The sequence below is a fragment of the Aythya ferina genome, assembly GCF_964211825.1.
Source record: "Aythya ferina genome assembly, chromosome: 2".
Classification (NCBI taxonomy): Eukaryota; Metazoa; Chordata; class Aves; order Anseriformes; family Anatidae; genus Aythya; species Aythya ferina.
The window spans coordinates 80,838,727-80,858,663 of NC_140297.1; the positions used below are offsets into that span (position 1 = coordinate 80,838,727).

General features: G+C 36.1%; 1 protein-coding gene across 6 annotated transcripts in view; it reads left to right on the forward strand.

The window, feature by feature from the left end:
• RELCH (RAB11 binding and LisH domain, coiled-coil and HEAT repeat containing) overlaps nucleotides 1–19,937 on the forward strand; it is a 73,493-nt gene that overhangs the window by 22,695 nt on the left and 30,861 nt on the right. For 4 of the 6 annotated variants that reach the window (XR_014690247.1, XM_084511147.1, XM_084511151.1 and 1 more), the window contains exons 3-11: nucleotides 1,231–1,302; nucleotides 1,415–1,470; nucleotides 1,583–1,696; nucleotides 4,250–4,453; nucleotides 4,540–4,631; nucleotides 5,619–5,927; nucleotides 10,122–10,197; nucleotides 10,588–10,683; nucleotides 18,624–18,736. Coding sequence is in view for 4 of the 6 variants with exons in the window: in XM_084511147.1 (XP_084367273.1) it covers nucleotides 1,231–1,302; nucleotides 1,415–1,470; nucleotides 1,583–1,696; nucleotides 4,250–4,453; nucleotides 4,540–4,631; nucleotides 5,619–5,927; nucleotides 10,122–10,197; nucleotides 10,588–10,683; nucleotides 18,624–18,736 (1,132 nt within the window). In the remaining 2 variants the exon portion in view is untranslated. Of the gene's footprint in view, nucleotides 1–1,230; nucleotides 1,303–1,414; nucleotides 1,471–1,582; nucleotides 1,697–4,249; nucleotides 4,454–4,539; nucleotides 4,632–5,618; nucleotides 5,928–10,121; nucleotides 10,198–10,587; nucleotides 10,684–10,721; nucleotides 10,837–16,056; nucleotides 16,178–18,623; nucleotides 18,737–19,937 lie in introns of those variants that run through there. The other 2 variants (XM_084511149.1, XM_084511150.1) reach the window with 2 other exon arrangements.

Genomic DNA, 19,937 nt, shown 5'->3' on the forward strand with positions numbered 1-19,937 from the left:
CTTTGGTATCGTAGCTGTTTTGTGCTTATCTTGTATATTTAATTACGAGACTCATTATTTATCATAACTGTTTATTCAAGTGTAATTAATCTGGGAATTAATGGAAAGCATGGAAATTACCTAGCAATTCCCTAAATAGGCTCCTTCAGATGCTCTAACTGGCTATTAAAAAGGCACGTACTATGTTTCTTGCAAAAGTACAAGGCTTTATAACTTGACACCGCAGTGTAGATGTTGTTTAAAATTAAAACACATGAGATCCAGTGCAAACAAAGCACTCCTGGCCCTTTTTGGAGGAAATAACGGAATGTGAGAAACTCATAACAGTAATGGAAGTGGGAGCAGGTGGAAGTGGCAGCTTTTGTATTTTGGAGTCTCAAAAATAGCCCTAAACGATTGCAAGTGTTGCATAGTCAAGACTCACCAGAAACTTTTAAGAATAATGGATCAAAGACTTTTTTTTGTAAGCTTCTCTGTGAGTATTGAGAGAACTGCATATTTTGCTTTTTTGTCTTGTACATCTCTTTAGATTTTGAATTCCCTTCAATACATTTAATTAACTGAAATTATTATGTAATTCCTGAAAATGTATAGTAAAACAAAAAGCTTTTAAAAAGAGATGGGTTTTTAGTGAAAACATGAACTATGTTTCAAATTCTGCCATTTGAGGTAGTAAAATTTCAGTATATACATTCATTTTCAAAAAAAAAGACAAGTACTCAATGGGACAGTACATTTATTTTAAGGTTTCAGCATTGCTACATGGAAACAGCTAACACAGTGCCACCAGCATGTATTTGCTTTTTTTAGATCTGTCCTCTGATCACCCTTGTAGTCCCCCATCCCCTAGAAATCAAAATGCTTGACAGTATCAACTGACTGTAACTGGGGAAGAAATTAAAACAAACAAACAAAAAAACACTTTTCCCATTAATATACAAAATTAAAAACAAACAAAACCAGAACACCCTACAGCGAGTCCTTGTCAGACAGCTTGAAATTTTCATTTAGCTAACTTAAGGCCAATGAAACTATGGAAAATGTTCACCAGTTTGCTTTCAGACCAACTCTGCTGCATGTGTTCATAAGTTCCATAAAGATTGCATGCTTTCTGTTTAATACGAACTGTATATTTTTTTTTCACACCCATCCTTGCTTTTTATATTTTATTTTTTGTTTCCCTTGCCTTGGTTGGATGCCTGTGTGTGTTTAATCCAAATCCCTGTCCAGTCCTGGAATTTGAACTACGGAAAGCCAAGGAGACCATACAGGCCCTCCGAGCCAACCTGACTCAGGCTGCAGGTGGTGTACATAAACCTTTTCTTAAGTCTCTACTTTGAACAATATAGAAGTAGCTGAGCTCATCCTCTCTGAAAGAGTAAAATGTAGTTACTTTATTTTTTTTCCTCCCCAGAAAATGAAGTTCCTTTGCAGGAACGAAAAAATTATAAATCAAGTCCTGAAATTCAGGTAGGTGGTTGGTGGTAACTGGGCTTTGCATGGACATTAATCCAGACATGCCTTCAGTAGATGGCAGGAAAGTGAACCACGGAAGTAGCGTATTGTTTTCTATTTTTTCCAGGAGCCAATCAGACCTCTTGAGAAAAGAGCTCTAAACTTCCTAGTTAATGAATTTTTATTGAAGAATAGTTACAAGCTTACGTCAATAACATTTTCAGATGAAAACCATGATCAGGTAAGGTCTGATGGTTTTTTTTTTCCATGTGTCCGCTTTCCATATTCGGATCTTGTAGTAAACTCAAGTGAACTTAAGTAATGTTGAGTATTCTAAGAGTTAAGTATGCTAGCATTTTCATACATAAAGCATCACCTGAAAACACAGCATTTGGAGCAGTATATCCTCAGGATTTGTAGGAAGGAAACAAGAATACTTGCTTGCTGTAAAGGAAACAAAACAAAATGATGAAAACTATCTCGATTTGTATTTCAGTATTCAGCTTACATATCTAGAAAGTACTTAATATCAGAGCATGGCTGAGGTTGGAAGGGACCTCTGGAATTAATCTGATCCAACCCCCCTGCCAAGCAGGGTCACCTACAGCATGTTGTACAGGATCAGCAGGGTTTGGAATATCTCCAGAGAAGGAGACTCCACAGCTACCTGTTCCAGTCACCCTCACAATAAAGGCAACTTGCCTCCATAAGGCAACTTCCACACACAGAGATGAAGGTGTGGTGTCAGCCATGGGGGCAAAGTCGTGCTCGTGCACACTGTCACAGTGCTGCTTTCTCTAGTCCTGTGCAGGATCTCTTCTCCCCAAGATGGTCTGGGAAGGCCCTGGTCAGCTTTGGGAACAGGCCAGCCCAAGCAGGGAAAAAAAGAAGCACCTCTGCTGCCCAGCCCACGCATTTCCATCTGTCCTGGCCAATCTAGCTAGAGCTCATGAAGAGAAGTGTGGGACAAAGAGTGAAAACAGCTTCTTAACTGCCACCTCACGTGGTTCTCTGAACCAGCTCACCTGGGGGAAACCTTTGGTGGGAGAGAGACGATACCACGGCAGTGGATGGAAGCTGATCTCCTTTCTCCCCTTGCCCTGTTCCACAACCACACACACAGATGGTGGAGACATTCCTCTAGGTTCTTGATTCAAGTTGCCAAGCCAAACATCAGCACTTGGAGCTGAGTCCTCGCCTCAGCAACAGGAAACTTGAAGCGTAGTGTGCCTGGCCTCCCCTTGCAGCTGCAGCATGGCCCTGCCATCCTGCAGGCTCAGGGAGGCAGCCCCTCACTGCAGGGCTTCCCTGAGCTTCACAACGCCATCCTCTCGCATGTGGCCTTAAATCATACTCAGTTGATTTGTATGGGTTGATTAATTATATTAATTTTATCATCTCCTGAGTCTATATTTATGTGTATATTTAATCACACTGTGACACTGAATCCAGTCTTGAAGAATCTCTTTTTAATAACGTCTTATCTTAGGTATTTCATAACAGCTGTGCTTTAATACATTTTTCTTACAATGATCATTTTTATATCTCTTTTGGGAAGGTTCTAGTTACATAATAACTCTTACTGGATGAAGAAAGTGGTGTCATCAACACTCAGTATATATGTAGCACAACACTGAATATTTCTAGTAGAACTAAATATTTTTCTATGCGAATTTCAACCAGTTCTCTCTCTAACTAATCCCCTAGTTGTTTTTTTTTCCTGCAATTTGAATCTTCATCTCTTAAGAAAATGAATTATTAAAAATACTTGCTGGATCACCCCCTTAAAAGTGGAGTTTAATAGCACTAGGTCTTCATACATATACTCGTGAGGGTACAGCCCCAAAACCAGATAAGACAAATAACTTCTCCTAGCTTTTTGCATTTTCTCAACTAGAAACGTTTTATGTTGTAAGGTTACTAACAAAAACAAAGTTCTCAATTGTATAGAGTAAATATAAACATACTAAGTTAATGTGTAGCATGCACATTGTTTTTTCTAGATTAATGTCATTCTTCCACAAAATAAAGATTATCTGTTCGAATACATGTGTATAACTACACTATGACAAAACATAGTGAAAATTTTGAAGGGTAGAAAAAAAATCTTAAATATGTATATGTATTTGAAATTTAATGCCTTGAAAGCAAGCATTACAACTCCTGTGGAAAGGTATACATGCTTATACAAAGGAATGTGAAATAATCTTGTAGTAATAGAATGGTTACATGTCAATGAGAAAAGTAAAATCATGTAGTAGTGGTTTGAGATGGGAGGCCCTACTATTGTTTTCACCCATGTACAGTTAATACCATTATGTCTAGATTTCGCTGAGCACGTGCATGCTGTCAGTCATCTTCAGAGCTATTTGACTGTCTACTTCTGGAAGACTATACCTGCACTTGTGAATAAGATGGAAACAAAATGATAGCCCTGTCAGTCTACTACCGACTTTACTGGCTTCTGCTGGAGTTTGATCAGTGATGTATCTGATTCTCAGAAGTATTTGCATACGGAAATAAAAAGTGTGCTGTGTGTTTTGGAAGGTTTTCTGTTGAGTACACAACCTAGAGCTGCCTTTAGTGTGAAATGCTTTATTTCATGAAATGAGATGTTTTTCTACCTTTGTGTCTTGTTATCTCTTTCAAGATTTCCTTGTTACTACAAGGAAAAGCAGCTTTGACACGACTGTTTTGCTGTTCTACAGCAAATACAGACCTACAGTTAAATGAGAAAGAAAACATATACTAAGAAAAAGTATGGTTTAGTTTGGTTTCTCTTATTCCTTTGAAGGATTTTGAACTGTGGGATGATGTAGGATTGAACATTCCAAAACCTCCTGACCTGTTACAACTCTATCGTGACTTTGGAAACCATCATGTTACTGCGAGAGACGTGGTGGATGTGTCAGTTGGTGTAGATGATGATGAATTGGAGGCTGCCACTCCTATACTTGGGAACATCCCTGTATTTGAAACAACACCACAATCAATAGAAGTAAGAGATCGTACAGAAGAGATATTTCAGCTGTTTGCATTGCTACTTTACTGTACTAAACTCTTCTATTTCTGTCTTGTGTTTAGCAATGTTTAATAGTGCAAAAATTAGAAGATCAAATTAGTGTGTTAAACAGTGAGAAATGGTCTTTGATGGAACAAATCCAAAGACTTGAGAGGTATGTACTTATCAATCTGCTTGACTGGAAAGAAATGTTGAAATAATTTCTCAGTGTTTTTCTAGAACAGTTATGACAACATAATTTATAACAGTAAAATTACTAGGAGTTCTTTGGAACAGGGCAGTCTTTCCTTTTAATACATGCTATTTGATTTGAAGGAAAAAAAGAGGCTTCAAACTGAGTAGTCGCATTTTATTACCTACATCATTTAATTCTGTAATGAGCTTTGTTCTTTCAGTGCAACTTCTTTATTTACGTAATTGAAAACAGAATCAGTTCTGATGTGTTTTGTATAAGTTTTCTCTTGAGTCAGCTACATTTCGCTCCTCAGTACTGCAGCACGTACAGCTTGCAAACGCTGTTAAAGGTGTTTGTTTTAATAACTTATTTCAATATAGGTTTTCTTTCTACAGTGCAAGACTAGTGGAAATGACAGTATCTTTAACAAAAACAAAAAGACTTCAAATGTTTGGTCAAAACATACGGTTCTGTAAGCTATAAAATGTAATTTCTCTTAAGAGATGCATCAATGTAGGCAAGCATGTAGTTTTTCAGTGGCTTTATTGATCTGCACAGATACCATTTGAAAGCTGTGTGGGATGGTATGTATTAATTCCCTGCTATAGCATTTTAAGTTTTACACCCCAGGTGTATTTCTGTCTCTTGACAATGTTTCAGTGCTCAGAGTTCAGAAAGAAGCATGCAGTGCGAGCTCTTCTTATTCATTTATATAATTGATTCACGTATTCTGAATGCAACATTTTTCTTACTACTAATTATTGACTAAAGAACTCTGGTAAACCAGTGCTTATTTGAAGACCTTATGTGATGCAGATTATGTCTATTAATGGAAGTTTTGAACATACTGGAGATAAAGAGGGAGCTGTTCAGTATGTTGTCCTTATTTCCTTGCTTGTCTCGTGATTCCAACAACCTTCTCATGAAAGTTACAAAAATATTTCATTGTTTGCTTTAATTTTTTAGTGAAATAGATTTCCTCAAGAATGAAAACTTTGCTGTGTCAACAGTTTATGGTGTAGCTCCCCATCCTTCTTCAAAACAAGTGCCTCTCACAGTCTCAGAGGACAATGGACGGTACTTGGATATCAAGAGCTCTGAGAATGACAATAAACATGGAAACACTGAGGAAAAAAGCCTTTCTTTATCAGCTGAAGTGGATTCAAGGACTTCTAAAGATGATACGCTAAATTCTGTGCCCCGTAAAGAAACCGAGAAACTGTCCTCTTGTGCTCCATCAACTAAAGCTGCAGTCCACTTTGATAAACCTAATAGGTTAGTGATAAGTTTTAACTGAAATACTTTAATTAAAAATTATTGTAAAGTGGATAGATATTTTTCTAACAGTAAAATTCTGCAGCAGGCATAGATCATTTCATGTTCTGAATACAAATGAAATACTTAATATATACCTTTAGGGTGTACTGCTGGTATTTTCACATATTGTTCCTGATGGGTTTTAGGGAAGACAATTTTTAGCATCAACATTAAGGCTTTCTTTTCACCTCCTACTTGTTTCTAAAAGTTGCCCTGTTCCTTGCAACAACAACAGAAGAAAGTTAAAATCAATATGATGAATGAGAAAACAGGATATTTCCATTCTCCATTAAAATTTAATTTTGTAATGAAATCTCTTCTGTTCAACTTGAAGAGTGGTTGGGGAAATTTTTGCTTTTCGTATATAGATGCAGGTGCTTATTGTTGTTATTACAGTACATAAAACAACCGTATATCTTTTTTTTTAATTATTATTTATTTTAATAACCAATAAAGGTTACCAGTAACATTCTGCTTTTTGAGCTGTGAATTCTGGGCAGTTCTTCTTTACATAACTTGAATTCTTTTAATGAAAATAGAGTATTCATGTTTTTACTTGGAAGCTATGGGTTTGTGTCTGGGTGTTTGTAACAAAATCTCTCCAATATATGCAATCTTCTTAAGCATTATAGTGAAGAGAGAGAGTAAGATGTCCAGTAAGCAATAGATATGCAATTGTGTAGCTGTTGGAAGTAATGTGGGCCACCCAGATAGTAATATGTACAGCTGAAGGTATGTATCTGAAAATAATACCAAGCAGAAATCTACGTTTGTGATACTCTGTGCAGATGGAAAATCAATACAGGCTGAAAATTACCACTGCCTCCTGCTCTCCTCCCCACCCCACTCAAAATAGTGAGTTGCTGCCCTTGCTAGTAATTAACTTTTCATGCAAATTTTAAGTCCTGTTCACCCTAGATTTACCAAACTTGTCTTACTCAATCTTAGTGGATGGAGACAGTTTTTTAGTGGTATATTCTTTAGAATAAAACAGCAGTAAATATGTCTGATTTCTGAATACAGTGGGTTGGAGTATTACTACTGATTTAGTCTATTCTAGCTGAACATTCTGGCACTTAATGGGAAAGTAAACTTCAATAATCAATATTTGTACTTGTCATACATGAATTATAAATTTGTATGCCTACTTTCATCTGTGACTTTCTGCGTGTTTTTTTGTTCAGAGTAATTGGGAGTGCCCGGAGGAATTAAGAACATGAATGGTAGATTGATGGTTTAAGGATAGTAGAGGATAGGTATCAAAACAGGGGGAGATCAATGAGAGGGAGGAACTATGAGCATCTCCAGAGGAATCTGACATCTTTAGAAAAATAGTTAAATACTAAATAAGTAGTTAAATAAAAATAAAGTAGTTAAAACTGAAGTTTTAAAATCTGTATGCAAGTGGATTTATTTGAAAAGTAGTTGGAGAGAACCTTGAATTCACATTGAGAATGTTAGCTTCAGAAGTCCACTCATATGGTGTTCACTGCAGAAGTAGGTAGTGTGTGTGTAGTGTTCAGCTATTTTTGTACTGAAAGTTGTGTTTGACGTGTGATTGAAGGGTCAAAAGAAGCCATATCTGATAGTGTTTTATAGATTTTTATCTATGAATTGTCTTCCTGGGTTACCAACTTGGCTTGTAATACAGTAATGTTTTATTAAGGATCAAATGCTTTCTTAAGTATTTTGAGATCTGTGGGAGAAGAAGCACTGTTCAAGTGCTGTGAGTTTATTTCCTTCAGTCTGGGGGCAGTTGTTTGTAGAGGACAATCACTGTGGTTTATTCAGAGGGTATTAAAAAGCTGCAGTCAATGCTAAGCCTCAGTTCTAAAAGGCAAGATTGTTACTGCAGTAGCTACAGAATGGATTCTTGGCAAAAACCTTGCTCAGATGGGAAGAAAGGCTAGAAGAGCAAGTGAGCCTGCTTTGTGTAACTGCAGTGAGAACAGATGTGTGTGCATGCCCGAAAATGAGGACGTGGAGATCCTTGGAAAAGTGCCTTGTGTAACAGATTGCAGGAGAAAGCACTAGCGGTAGCTTAAATAGACTTCACTGCATATATTTATTCAACTCATTTTAGGTGTTGGGCAATTTGATCCAAACACAAGGTGTTTTCTGTATGTAACATTCAGTCCTCATTTTTTCAATAAACTTACTCTTTTTTTCCTAGTTAATATATGGAATAGAATAGTGGTGATTGATTTTTGTATGCATCATACTTTCTTACATTTGAACATCTTCATTACTGGCATCTGTTGGTCCTTGAAAAGACTTTCCACTGTCTTGTGTGCAAGAGGCCTGTGTTTGTCTTTGTTTTTGTGAGGAACAGCCTTCAAGGATTTTACTAGATTTCATCAAGCTTTCTAGAGTGTACGTAGCCAGAAGGCGTAATGGAATCCACATTGCCCAGAGCTTGCTGTTAATTAATCCCCAGAGAAATTTAGTGGCACATTGTCACACTTCAGCTTTTCAGTCTCTCCAAAATGGGGATAGAACTTTGCCCTTATTGAGGTGTTTAATTAAGGTTTCAGGCAGATAAGAATTCGACATTCTGTGGAGCGCTGAGACAAAAGACCTCCAAGGCAAAGGTTGGCTAGGGCTTTCCGAGTCTGTTAATACTGTAGCACTGCTTTGCAACGCCTGCTCCCATTCTCCCAGTGTAAATAAACTGTAAAGCCTTGAGTAGAGTTTGTAAATACAGCATCCAATAATGCTTTTGCATATTAAGGGCTAGCATATTACCAAACCAAGATCCGGTACAACTGACTACTATCTAGGTCTTTTAGTATTCTTTTTTTTGAAGTAAACCCTTTCATTAAATCAAGTTGATCTGAATTAAACTGACCTCATTAAAATTTATAACATGTTTTAAAAAATATGTTTGTCCAAAAGAATACTTGATTTTAAGTAATAAATGTGAATTCTTAAGTATCGTGTTTTGTAAATAGTCAGAAGAGGAGAAATACCCCAGTATATTTACCCAAATCCTTCTGGCTTAGTTTTAACAGTGTTAAGTAGGAACATAGCTTCTTACTGTTGGTGTTTGTTTTTTGTTTGTTTGTTTGTTTGGTAGAAAAGAGTGGTTGATGTATTTATTATAGTGTAGTATTTCAATCCAGTAAATAAAAATGTGTATGTCCATACATGTGCAATCACATGCATGTAGGTTTTTGTGCACTTAGGCTCACAAAATGGCAGTTTTAAGAGTTGAAAAGGTGAAAAACACTTTGCAAATACGAAATAGGACTTCTTCCGTAATCCCATCTGATACAGTTAGGGGATTCAAACAGAAAATGGTGGTGTACGGTCAGCTATTTTCTGTGCGTGTTGTGGAAGACAAGTGTGCTTTTTAAGCAGAGTGGATGAAGCAGTGTTTGATTAGCATCTAACTACAGGCTTCAGGTAAGGTAGAGGGAGTTTTCGTTGCTGCTGCTGCCGACACTAGCCTGTTTTATGTAATGGTCAGTCCAATAATTGCTTTCTGAGAATGCTTCTGCCAAATTATTGTCCTTGGACATGGTAGTTCTGAGGCTCTTATTGGGGTTTTATGTATATGCTTGAGGCTTTGAGTAGCTGGGCTGTGTGCTGGTGCTGCATGAGGTGGTACTTCTACAGACACGCGTCAAGAAGGAGGAGGCAGCAACTCGAGTTTAGTTTTGATGCTCTCACTATCTGTCTGAAGCCAACATTTAGATTTCAGGGTGGCCGTTTAGCAGTATGGATTTAATCCTGAAGCTAATACATGACTGACTACTCAAACGTTTTTATCCAATGTGCAGAATCAGAGCATTGAGAAAAACTGCTGTTTGCTTGATATTTTTTCCTTGGTTTTCAAAATTGCCTGCTTCCTCTTGTATTGCCAAAGCTTCCTTTTCTTTCTGCTTTGGTCCTATTTTTGTCTGTGAAGCAGTTTGAAAGAGGTTTCCTTTTTAGGAACTAAAAGTAACTTGTTAATTAGTATATCCACTGTTGCCTTGCTGCAAACTAAAACTCAAAGATAATTTTAAACAGCTCTGCTGTATACTTCATGGAAAACAGGCTTTTAAATGTCATTTTATCTAGCTGGTTAAGCCAGAGTCAAAGGATTTGTTCCGTTACCCTTCTGATCTGTTCCTTTTTTCTTCCTCTCCCTTTTTGATGGTATTTCAGGAAATTGTCACCAGCTTTCCATCAAGCACTACTGTCCTTCTGTCGGATGTCAGCAGACAGCCGTTTGGGATCAGAGGTAAATTTTCCAGTTGGCATAAACTAGCGTGTCCTTTATTCTGCATGGTAGCAATAGTAAACCTAGCAATAATTGTTTTGTTACAGGACTTATAAATAGATAAATTTATGTGCATGAAACCTTAAGAAATAGGGATTTTAGCTTAAGTATGATACCTAGCTGTAACTATGTAATTACTAGAAAGTTTTGAGTCTCAATGAGTGTATTCGTGCTTTTGAAGTTGGCATGACAACTGCAAGACCAGAAACTAATGAGTTAGTATGTGAGCGAATGAAATATTTTTGGTTAAGTGATCAGCCTTCAGCAGTTCTTACTAGTCCTCTAAAAAGATGTTTTTCTATTCCTGTGCTTCAATTAAAAAAAAAAAAGTAAGTTAATATTTTTTTCTAGGTATCTCGAATTGCAGACAGTGAAAAAAGTGTCATGTTAATGTTGGGACGCTGCCTGCCTCATATTGTTCCTAATGTGCTGCTTGCAAAGCGAGAGGTGAGGAACCCTGAAATTTTGCTTTTTATTTTTACCAGGATGCTTTCTTGTTCGTTTTGAAGATGTTGTCATGAAAGTCTGTTACTTGCAATCATATTCTTACTTTTGTGCATGCATCTCTGCTCCTAGAAAATGGTTTTACACCTCTGTCAGGTGAGTTGAGTAAACCTGCATGGTATCCTAGTATTTCTTCCTTTGCTTAAGGCACCCATTAGCTTTCAGCAAGACTACTAAATGTTACTGTAGGTCCATTTGTTTGTGGTAGCGTAAATATTTTTGTTAGAGAAGACTGTGCTGGATATGTGTTACAAAGAATAGAGGATATAAAGTTCAAACACTGCATTTGGTTTATTTTGTCTATCAATTTCAAAGAGGATTAATGTTTAGTTTCTTTTACAGCACTGTGTACTTCAAAAAGATTTTATTGTCTTTTTTGGGAAGCTCCACATAACATCCAAGACAATGCTCATCAAAGGCACCTCTTCATAAGAAAATTACCAATCCTGCTTATACGTTTTCCTTAAACTTCTAGTGAATCTAAATAAACTTAAAATGCAATGTTTATTTTGATTGTAAATGAAGTTGGTGTTTTGCATAATCATGCACACTATAATATAGAAAAGGAAGACGATGACTGAAGATGGGAAAAAATGGTTTTGTTTTGCTATACTGTACATATTACATGTTATCAAAAGCATGTTAAAAAAAAAAAAAGAAAGCAAAAATGCAACAGTCCTATACTTAGCACAAAAAGAAGAGATTTAAAATTGTACAGTTTGACTGAGTTTCAGTTCTTGCCAAGGGGACCTACAGTATAGTAAATTTAGTGCATATTGCATAAATTTATTTTAAGGCTTTGAAAACTCCATAAGAAATTTGTACTGATCCTATAATCTAAAATTTAGTAACATGTAAGTAATTGTTAGCTGTTAATACGATGAATTTGAGATGTACCATATATTAAAAGTGTCAAACTTTGTAACCCCCCTCCCCCAACCCTTTTATAGTGTGTGTTTTCTTGTTGTTTTTTAATGGAAAAGATTATGTTAATAATCTTTCAAAATAATTCTGTGAATGTTCCAGGATCAGTGCTTAATTTCTGGTTTCATTATTACTCCTCTCCTTCCCTCTGCTTGGCAGTATGTGGTATTTTGGCTTATTTTCACAGCTTGTAGCATAATCCGTGTAATGCATTTAATAGTTCTGTGACTTACAGGCTATTCCCTACTTACTTTGTTTTACAATTGAAGCTAGATCTGATTACATATATTTTCATCTTAAATGAATCACCTGTTTCAATTTGATTGAAGATCTCACAACACAGAGTTTTGTAACTGGATCGCATGGGATGCTTAATGTCCCAAGAATTGAAGTTTTTAAAAATGTCTTATCTCAGTTACCACCCACTGCTGTAGCTATTGTAATGTTCCTTCAGGTGTAGTCATGGAATTTGAAGGACAATTTGGGTAGACCGTCTGTTAATATTTTTAAATATCAGCATTACGAAAACCCAAACTAGGAATTAATTAAGCTCTATTCAACAAGGTACAGCTTTGGGTCTTGTCTTAGCAGTCATATTGTTAGAGAGTCTTAGCAGAATTTTATTGATAAGTAAAATAAAAATGTATCAAAAGACCACTGATTTGGGCAAGATACTTAAACATAATGATTACTAGTCTGCTCTGAAAATATATAACAGTGGTATTTAAGATCTTTCTCTGTTAGTGTGTAAAGCATGAGAATTAAACATCATTTTTGTAATGAATCTCTAGTGTCCCCCCCCTCTTAGTTCCTTAAGTATCCATCACATTCTGTTTGGTTGCAAAATCTTAAGCTGGAATTATTGTGCTGTGTATTTTCATTTTGAAGAAACTGTGTTTGTGGAGAATGACAGTCTCTCAATAGATATTGTCCTTCACAAGAGATTTAGAGGCCATTTCATGAATGCTTCTCATCCTCTTCAAGTTAGTAGCAGGCTTCCTGAGCTGTTAACAAGTGGTCCATTAAACATAGTTGACATCTCAGCAACTAGTTAGTGTCAGAATGACTGACGCATTTCCAAAATTACTTATTTTATGTATTGGTGCTGCTTTAGTTGTTTCATATGTGTTAGGTGCTGATGGAAGATAGGAAAGCAGGGGCGACATGGTAAGGAACCGGGTGGCCGAGGCAATAATTTTAGCTGTTTCTAATAGACCAATTCAACTGGGTAAAACAATAACACGTAATGTAGGTCTTGACAATTCCATGCATCAGCATAGTTTAATTTTATTTTCATCTCAGGTGTCTAGTTTATCATCACTACTGGAAAATATGCATGTGTTTAAATTTGTATGTGCACTCGCATACAAAGGACAGGGTGCCAGCAAATATGAACTGGAATGAAAAGTACCAAAATGTTAAAATCTTCAAAAAAAAAATCTTTGGGAATGACTATGCGTTTATCATTTAAAACTGAAGTACATGTATTTAAACAAAATAAAAACATAATCAACCACTTTGTCTTTGCCTGGAGATACACAATAAGTAGATTCCTTTGACTAAATTTTAGTTAGAGAAAAGACACTTAAATTTTGTTTTGCAATAATAAATCAGTTCAAAACTGGTTTGTCAGACTTAATAAATGCAAAAATCAGTGTCTGTCTCCAATAACAGGAATAACCTTGCTTACATGTTCAACTTCCATACTCTGCAATTTGTAGTCTTTGAGCAGAGTTTGCACCAGAGTAAACTTTTTGACTTAGTATCAGGATCTTGTTACACTTGATCTTAATCAAGAAACACTTCCGTGACTGTTGGTACCTTTCAATTCCCTGTTATTCCAGGATCAGTTTCTCTGTCATGTTAGCTTTCATTAGTGTAATGCAAACTTAGCAAAATCATAATAGCAATAACTTATTGAATGTCCTCACATTTCCCTGTGTTGGGAAACTTGAGCGTGCTAAGAAAAAAGTTCTGCTGTTATTTCTTCAGAGTTGAAGGAGAGAATGCTGAATCTGCAAGCTCTGAGTGCCGTTCTTGGCAAGAAGAGTGTAATGCTGTAGCTGTGAAGTTGTTTGCAGTAGCATGTGTTAACTACACACAGACACTACCAAGGCACTTTAGCCTGTGGTTGGTTTCATAGGTATCTGTCTCAGCACAGTTGTACTGCATATCTGACCGCGGATTTTCATCTCAGTCTTATCCTTTAAAAGTCATAAAATGCAGGCTTTGTTCAAAAATTAAAACCAATGAAAAACAACAAAAAGCGCACACACACACACACACACACGTTCCCAGGCATGAAAGCAGTCATCCATCAGTGTATTCTAAAAGACTGCTCCTCTTTTAGGGGAGAAATAAAGGAATGTAATAGGGGAGAAGAGAAACATTTAAATGAGCAGTTAGGTTTTTTTCTGCTACTTAGTACAACTGAGGCAGATGTAGGCTCTTACAGTTTGTGTCATGTATTAACACTACAATTAAATATTTTTTTCATTTTAAAACTAAAAGATGTCTAAATTCTGAACTTCAAAGACATCCTTGCACAAGAGATTCTGTACCTGTAACTTAACTGGAACCTGCAGCTGTATTGGTTGCTTCCATCAAGATTTTTTTAGCTTTATTCAGAGGCTTTACATTACAGAAAAAAAATATATACAATTGTAATATTATGTAATATAATATAATATCAAATATGTTATAATATATAATATTCAATCACAACTTAAACATTGACTAGCATAGGAGAATAGAAGGAACATGTTCTTGAGATCTATCATAATGTCATCCTGGTTTATTATGTTTACAACTCCTTGCCATGTTGTTAATTTTAATATTTTAAATAACAAAGAAGATGACTATGCCGAGCTATTAAAGTAACCAGTCTTGGCACTTAACACTGATTTCATTTGTTCTCTGAGATGATGATTTTACTGATGAACACTTCAACAAAAAGACGTGAATAGTGAGAGAAACTCAGTTGTACCAGACTTGTCAGAACATTGAACAAAAGTCTTGTAAATGGGCAACAACACTGATAGGAAAATACCATGCTACCTATCAAGAAAGTTGCCAGCAAAATAAACGAATGTTTGCTCTAATGTGTGTAAAAAAAAATATATATATATATACATAAACATGTAGGAGGAACTGTTTTACATCTAGTTGAGGTAATACCAGTTCCTGTCAAAAAGCCACCTGCTTTTCACCATAATGAAGAGCTGCTTCATATGCCTATGTAAATGTTATTATTGAGAACTTCAGTCAGCTCAAATAGTGAATCCTGTTCCAAGATCACAGAGTATGTTGTTATAAGTTAGGGAGAAGTTGTGCAAAGGTTCTGTGGTATATTTCATGCTGTAGAAAAAAATGTGATTTTTTTTTCTTTGGGGAGACCTAAAGGGAGAGTTACCCAGAAGCAAAACAAAAAGCTGGGCGGTTTCAGTTCTTCTGTGCAGTGTGCTAGGTCAGCTTTGTGGTCTTGTCCATGAGTTACCTGTGTGTGGCTCATTTCACAGTAAAAACAAATTAACTTTTTTTCCTTCTCCCTTCTACAATTGGACATCTCACAAATACAAACTGCTCCAGAAACAAACTTACTTTTTCAGTAGTAGAGGCGAGACCTCCAGTATGATGTGATTTATTTCTGGACTCGCTCATCAAATCACAAGCGTCGAGAATATGATAGCAGTCTGCTTGCTCTCTAATGAGAAAACCATGCGAGTCACTCCTTCTGGTATCATTTGCTGGCTGCAGTAGAAACTAATCACAGTTTTCTGAAGTCAGAGGCAAAAGGGAAAGGCGACTGTGGGGCAAGTACAGGATGTTTAGGAAAGATCCAAAATTAAATAGAGAAGAACATTAAGAATAGAGAAGAATTAAAAAGAACATTTTTAATTTTAAGTTCTTAACATCTAAGTGTCAGCACAAGTGGTATTCCTTCCCAAGGAAGGCAGAATGTTTCAATTGGCACTGGAAGTCCGCTCCTTGATTAGCCAAATGCCAATTTTGTTCTGTGTTATTGGAAAATGTGCGGTTTTCTACAGCGTTCCTCTGCTGGCTTTTTTGAGAATGAGAAATCTGGGATTTATCTAAGGCATGTCCTTTATCAGCAAAAAGGAATGAACTTGAACCTGCCTGTAAGTTGGTGTTGTACAGCTGTGTTCTTAATCATCTTGAATATTCAGACAAGAATCTGTCCCTTCTTAAATCTTCAGAAGACCTCACTTGACGTGTTCTGTCCATCAATGAGAACAGTTTTTTGTTCTTCTTTAGAGAAAGACCCTTTCATCTCCAGTTTTACCTTCCCTTCTCTGAAGTCTGTAGGGAACACGCACAACACTGTTCAAGACTTTTCACTCTTTCTCCACTCCCCTTAATAGAAGGAACTGTAGCAGCACTGATGCAGCGATGCAGAGAACGCTCTCTTCTCCCATAGTATGCATGAAAGAATGACCAATGGACAAGAAAATACAGCTAATTCCATCAGCTGTAATAACCAGCTTTCTGCAAGGTAAAGAATTAGCCTTGTATCTGCCCCATATCAGTGGTTTTAGGTAATTCATCAACAGCTGTCTAGGTGAATATTCAGAGGTGTTTTCCTTTCATACAGACTCAGATGGAAAAAAAAACAAACAAACAAACAAAAAAAAAACTTTATTAACTTACTTTAATTTGAAAGGAAGCTTTAAAAAAAGCCCTCATGGCACTGATTTGAAATACAGTAGTTCTGAGTGAGCAATTGAGATTCTTGAGTAGGTACTCAGACATAGTAGGAAAGTGGAGTCAGTGTAATGATTTCAACAGATGAAACAAAACCTCCTTAAAACTATGTGTCCCATTTCACAGGAGATATATATATGTTAATAATCTTTATAAGAATCCTTAAGAATATTTGCAAAGCTATTAGGATGATTTGAACTTAGAGTAGCCTTCAGAAAGTTGTGCCTCAGCATAGTAATGTGGTTTATTTTTTAGTAAAAAGGTTTTTCCATGACCTGTAATCGTTGTGGTGAAGTTAGTGATTTTGTATATACAAAATGCAATTGGATTTATTTTTTGAAAGATCTTACCTTAATGTATCAGTATTGGTATTTAGAGTGGCATTCTTATTGTATTTTTTTTTTAGAATCTTTTTGAATTAAAACAGTGTTTGCAGTAGAGAAAATGCTTCTGTGAAGTACAAAACAAGAATAAATAAGTTAAGTCCCCTCCCTTCTTAGAATTTTAAATAGGAGCAAAAAATGAAAATTAAAGATAAAAAGAATAACATACAAAGTGCAAATTCCAGAGGGAATGGAGGTTTCAAATGAAGAAAGTTGAGCTCTTTGTGCAATAACATTTGTAAAATTTCTCTTTAATACATTTTCACATTTTTTTACATTGTGCTAAAATCACAGAAAAGCAAAACCAAAAATTGGTTCGTATTAAAATGTTGAGAAATAGAAGTGTCCAGTTGTTCAAATCTAGTTTTCGTTTCTCCTTCTGTACTTCCAGATTTTTGAAGTGGTTGGTGAGATATTTCTGTATGCACTCATCTGTCTCATTGTAGTTTTCCTAATCCATACCTTTTGATAGGTTAAATATTGCTAAAGTGACTCGCAGTACATTGAAATACGGTTTAGGACCTGTTTTGGCCATCTTCAGGGGGGAAAAGAGCATGTTGAGTAGACTATTTTTTTTTTAAATGAAAACAAGAACTATCAAGAGTAGACTAGTATAGGCGATGCTCTAAAACAGAGCATTTTTCTTTGCTTATAATAAACATAGCTCTGGCTATTCAGGATAATCAAAGTCGAGCTTGTTTAATTAGCTTACTTCTCAAGAACATCAAGAATAGTTCACTTTGAATGTCTGCAAGTGGAATTTGGCACCTCCCTGCAAAGATGTTAGAGAGAAATACAGTTTTTTCTAGGTTTTGTACAATCTTTCCTGGTAATTTGAAAAGTGTTTTGCCAGTGTCATCTGCTAGTTTGTCACTGCTTATTCATTTGCAAAGAGCTTTTCTGTGGAAATTGGCTCCCAAGTGTGGGCAGGGTGGGAGAGGCAGTCTCCTGGCTACTAGCCTGTGTTTTCTCTGCAGACACCTCGGTCTGTCTTGCTTTTATCCCCCCAAACTCCCATTGTGATATTTCTGTCCATATATTATTAAAATCAACTGGAAATTGTGTGGTTTCCAAATCGGGTTGGAGTAAAGGCTCTTATTATTAGGGTCAAGGAAAGGGACTTCCAGTCCATGTTTTACAAACATTTGTTTCTTCTGGGAATGAATACCAATACGGTTTTAAGGCATATAGATAAGAAAATCTTTGCTTCTGTGAACAATCTTGTATTTTCTCTTAGTTAATGTTTGATATGGTATTTTGTTGGTAGTTTGTTCGTTAAGGAAAACAAATTGTCCTAAAGATAAAATTGAGGCTGAGATACTGCCTATTTATTGAAAAAAAAAAAATCTTTTAAGAAACCATGTCATTCTCAATCAACACAAAATAGAAGGTATTTGCAGTCACCTTTACCAGTGTATGTTCCATGATGCTTATTCAAATTTGTGCATGAAAATTTTGTGTGTGCTTCACGGGACATTTTATCTCTGACTCCGCAAGTTGTTCCATAGATGTCTGTGGAGCTTTCTTAGTTCAGTAGGTAGCGGAAAAAACACAGACCATTTATGTCCTGTAACTCTGGTTGCAAGTGACCTGCATACGTTAGTTGTAATTTTTGTAGGGCTTTTTATTATCTGTACTGGTTGTCCACTAATCTTTCCTAGCAGGAAAATAATTCTAACTTTCATAGGCCTTCACCTTTTTCAGGTCACTTTTATAAAAGGTCAAGACTAAAACATCTGTAACTTTTTTGATATTACGTGACTAGATTTATCTTCTTAGTTTCTTTTTCCATTAAGAAAATTTGCCAAAAGCATTTTTACTTTGTTTGGTTTTCCCCTACTTGCAACTTTTTAGGAACTGATCCCACTCATCCTGTGTACGGCCTGCCTCCATCCTGAACCCAAAGAGAGAGATCAGCTTCTACACATCCTGTTCAATTTGATCAAACGGCCAGATGATGAGCAAAGGTGTGTTTGCGTTCGTGTCTTGCCAGACAAGAAAGAACATTTTTTCTTTGTCAAAGAAGCTGAACTAATAGAAATTGGATATTACTGGATGATTTTAAGCAAGTTTCACTGAAGCTGATATTTTGTTGGTACAATGGTGACAAATTTGTGTGGACTTTGGGGCTTTCCATTTCTATAACCTGTACTTTCTAGTTACTGAAATGCAAGAATGTGCTTGGTTAGCTGCAGTGTAGCATTTCAGTCCCTTTCTCCCTTAAGGATGTACTGGGATGTTCTGTAAAAATAAACTTTAGGATCCTGCTTCTTAATTTAGCATCCTACTTCTTAGAGATCCTACTTCTTAGTAGTGGTAGATAGAGGAATCAAAGCAGCTTTTTTAAACTCCTCTCTTAGTGCGTTTTAGTTTCCCATATGTTTGTGAGCTAAAATACCATGTTTATTTAGCATGGGAAAATAGTTGGAGGAAAATAGTACTCTTTTTGTTGTTCAGTACTATAGTAGTAATAAAAATTCAGAAGTCTGAAGCAAATTATTTAGTTTTGACAAGCATTAAGAGCTTTGTTTTATTTTAGTTAAGACTTTGAAACAAAATACTGTTTTTAGTTTTATAAATGTAATTCTTTTTTAGTAGTCAGTGTCTGACTTTGTACCCATCTGGGTAAGATTAAGATCCTTCAGGTTGAAAGTCTGTATCCTAGCTGGTATGTTTTATTTAATTATGGAAAGTTTTTTCATATTTGGTGATTTGTAGCTCTTCCATTATTTTATTCAGAGTTACTGTAAAGCAGTTGTATCTGTTGCTTCTCTATTCTGTCTTCAGACAAAATAGGCTTTAATGAAATAAGCCAAACATGTTTCTTTTGAGAATCTCTGAAACCCAAGTGTTCTGGTGTCTTTTTAAATTGTTCCCATGTTAAAATATAGTGATGATGTGTAATTGAAAGTGATGGCTTGGAGACTAAAACAGACACAAAAGTATAAATAAATAAGTTAATTTGTAGTACAGTGGCACCACGCAGGTTGAAATGACATAAAGAAGCAGTCCTTGTTCTACTTCAGGTCCATCAGGAAATTGCTTCTGAAAAGTGTACAGTTCTCTAAAATGTTTTCAGTGTCCCGTGCATATTGTGAAGCTAAAACTGTTCTGTGACTGAGGGGGGCAGGAAGCTGCATCTCACTTCTAGTCCCTTGTAGTTGATTT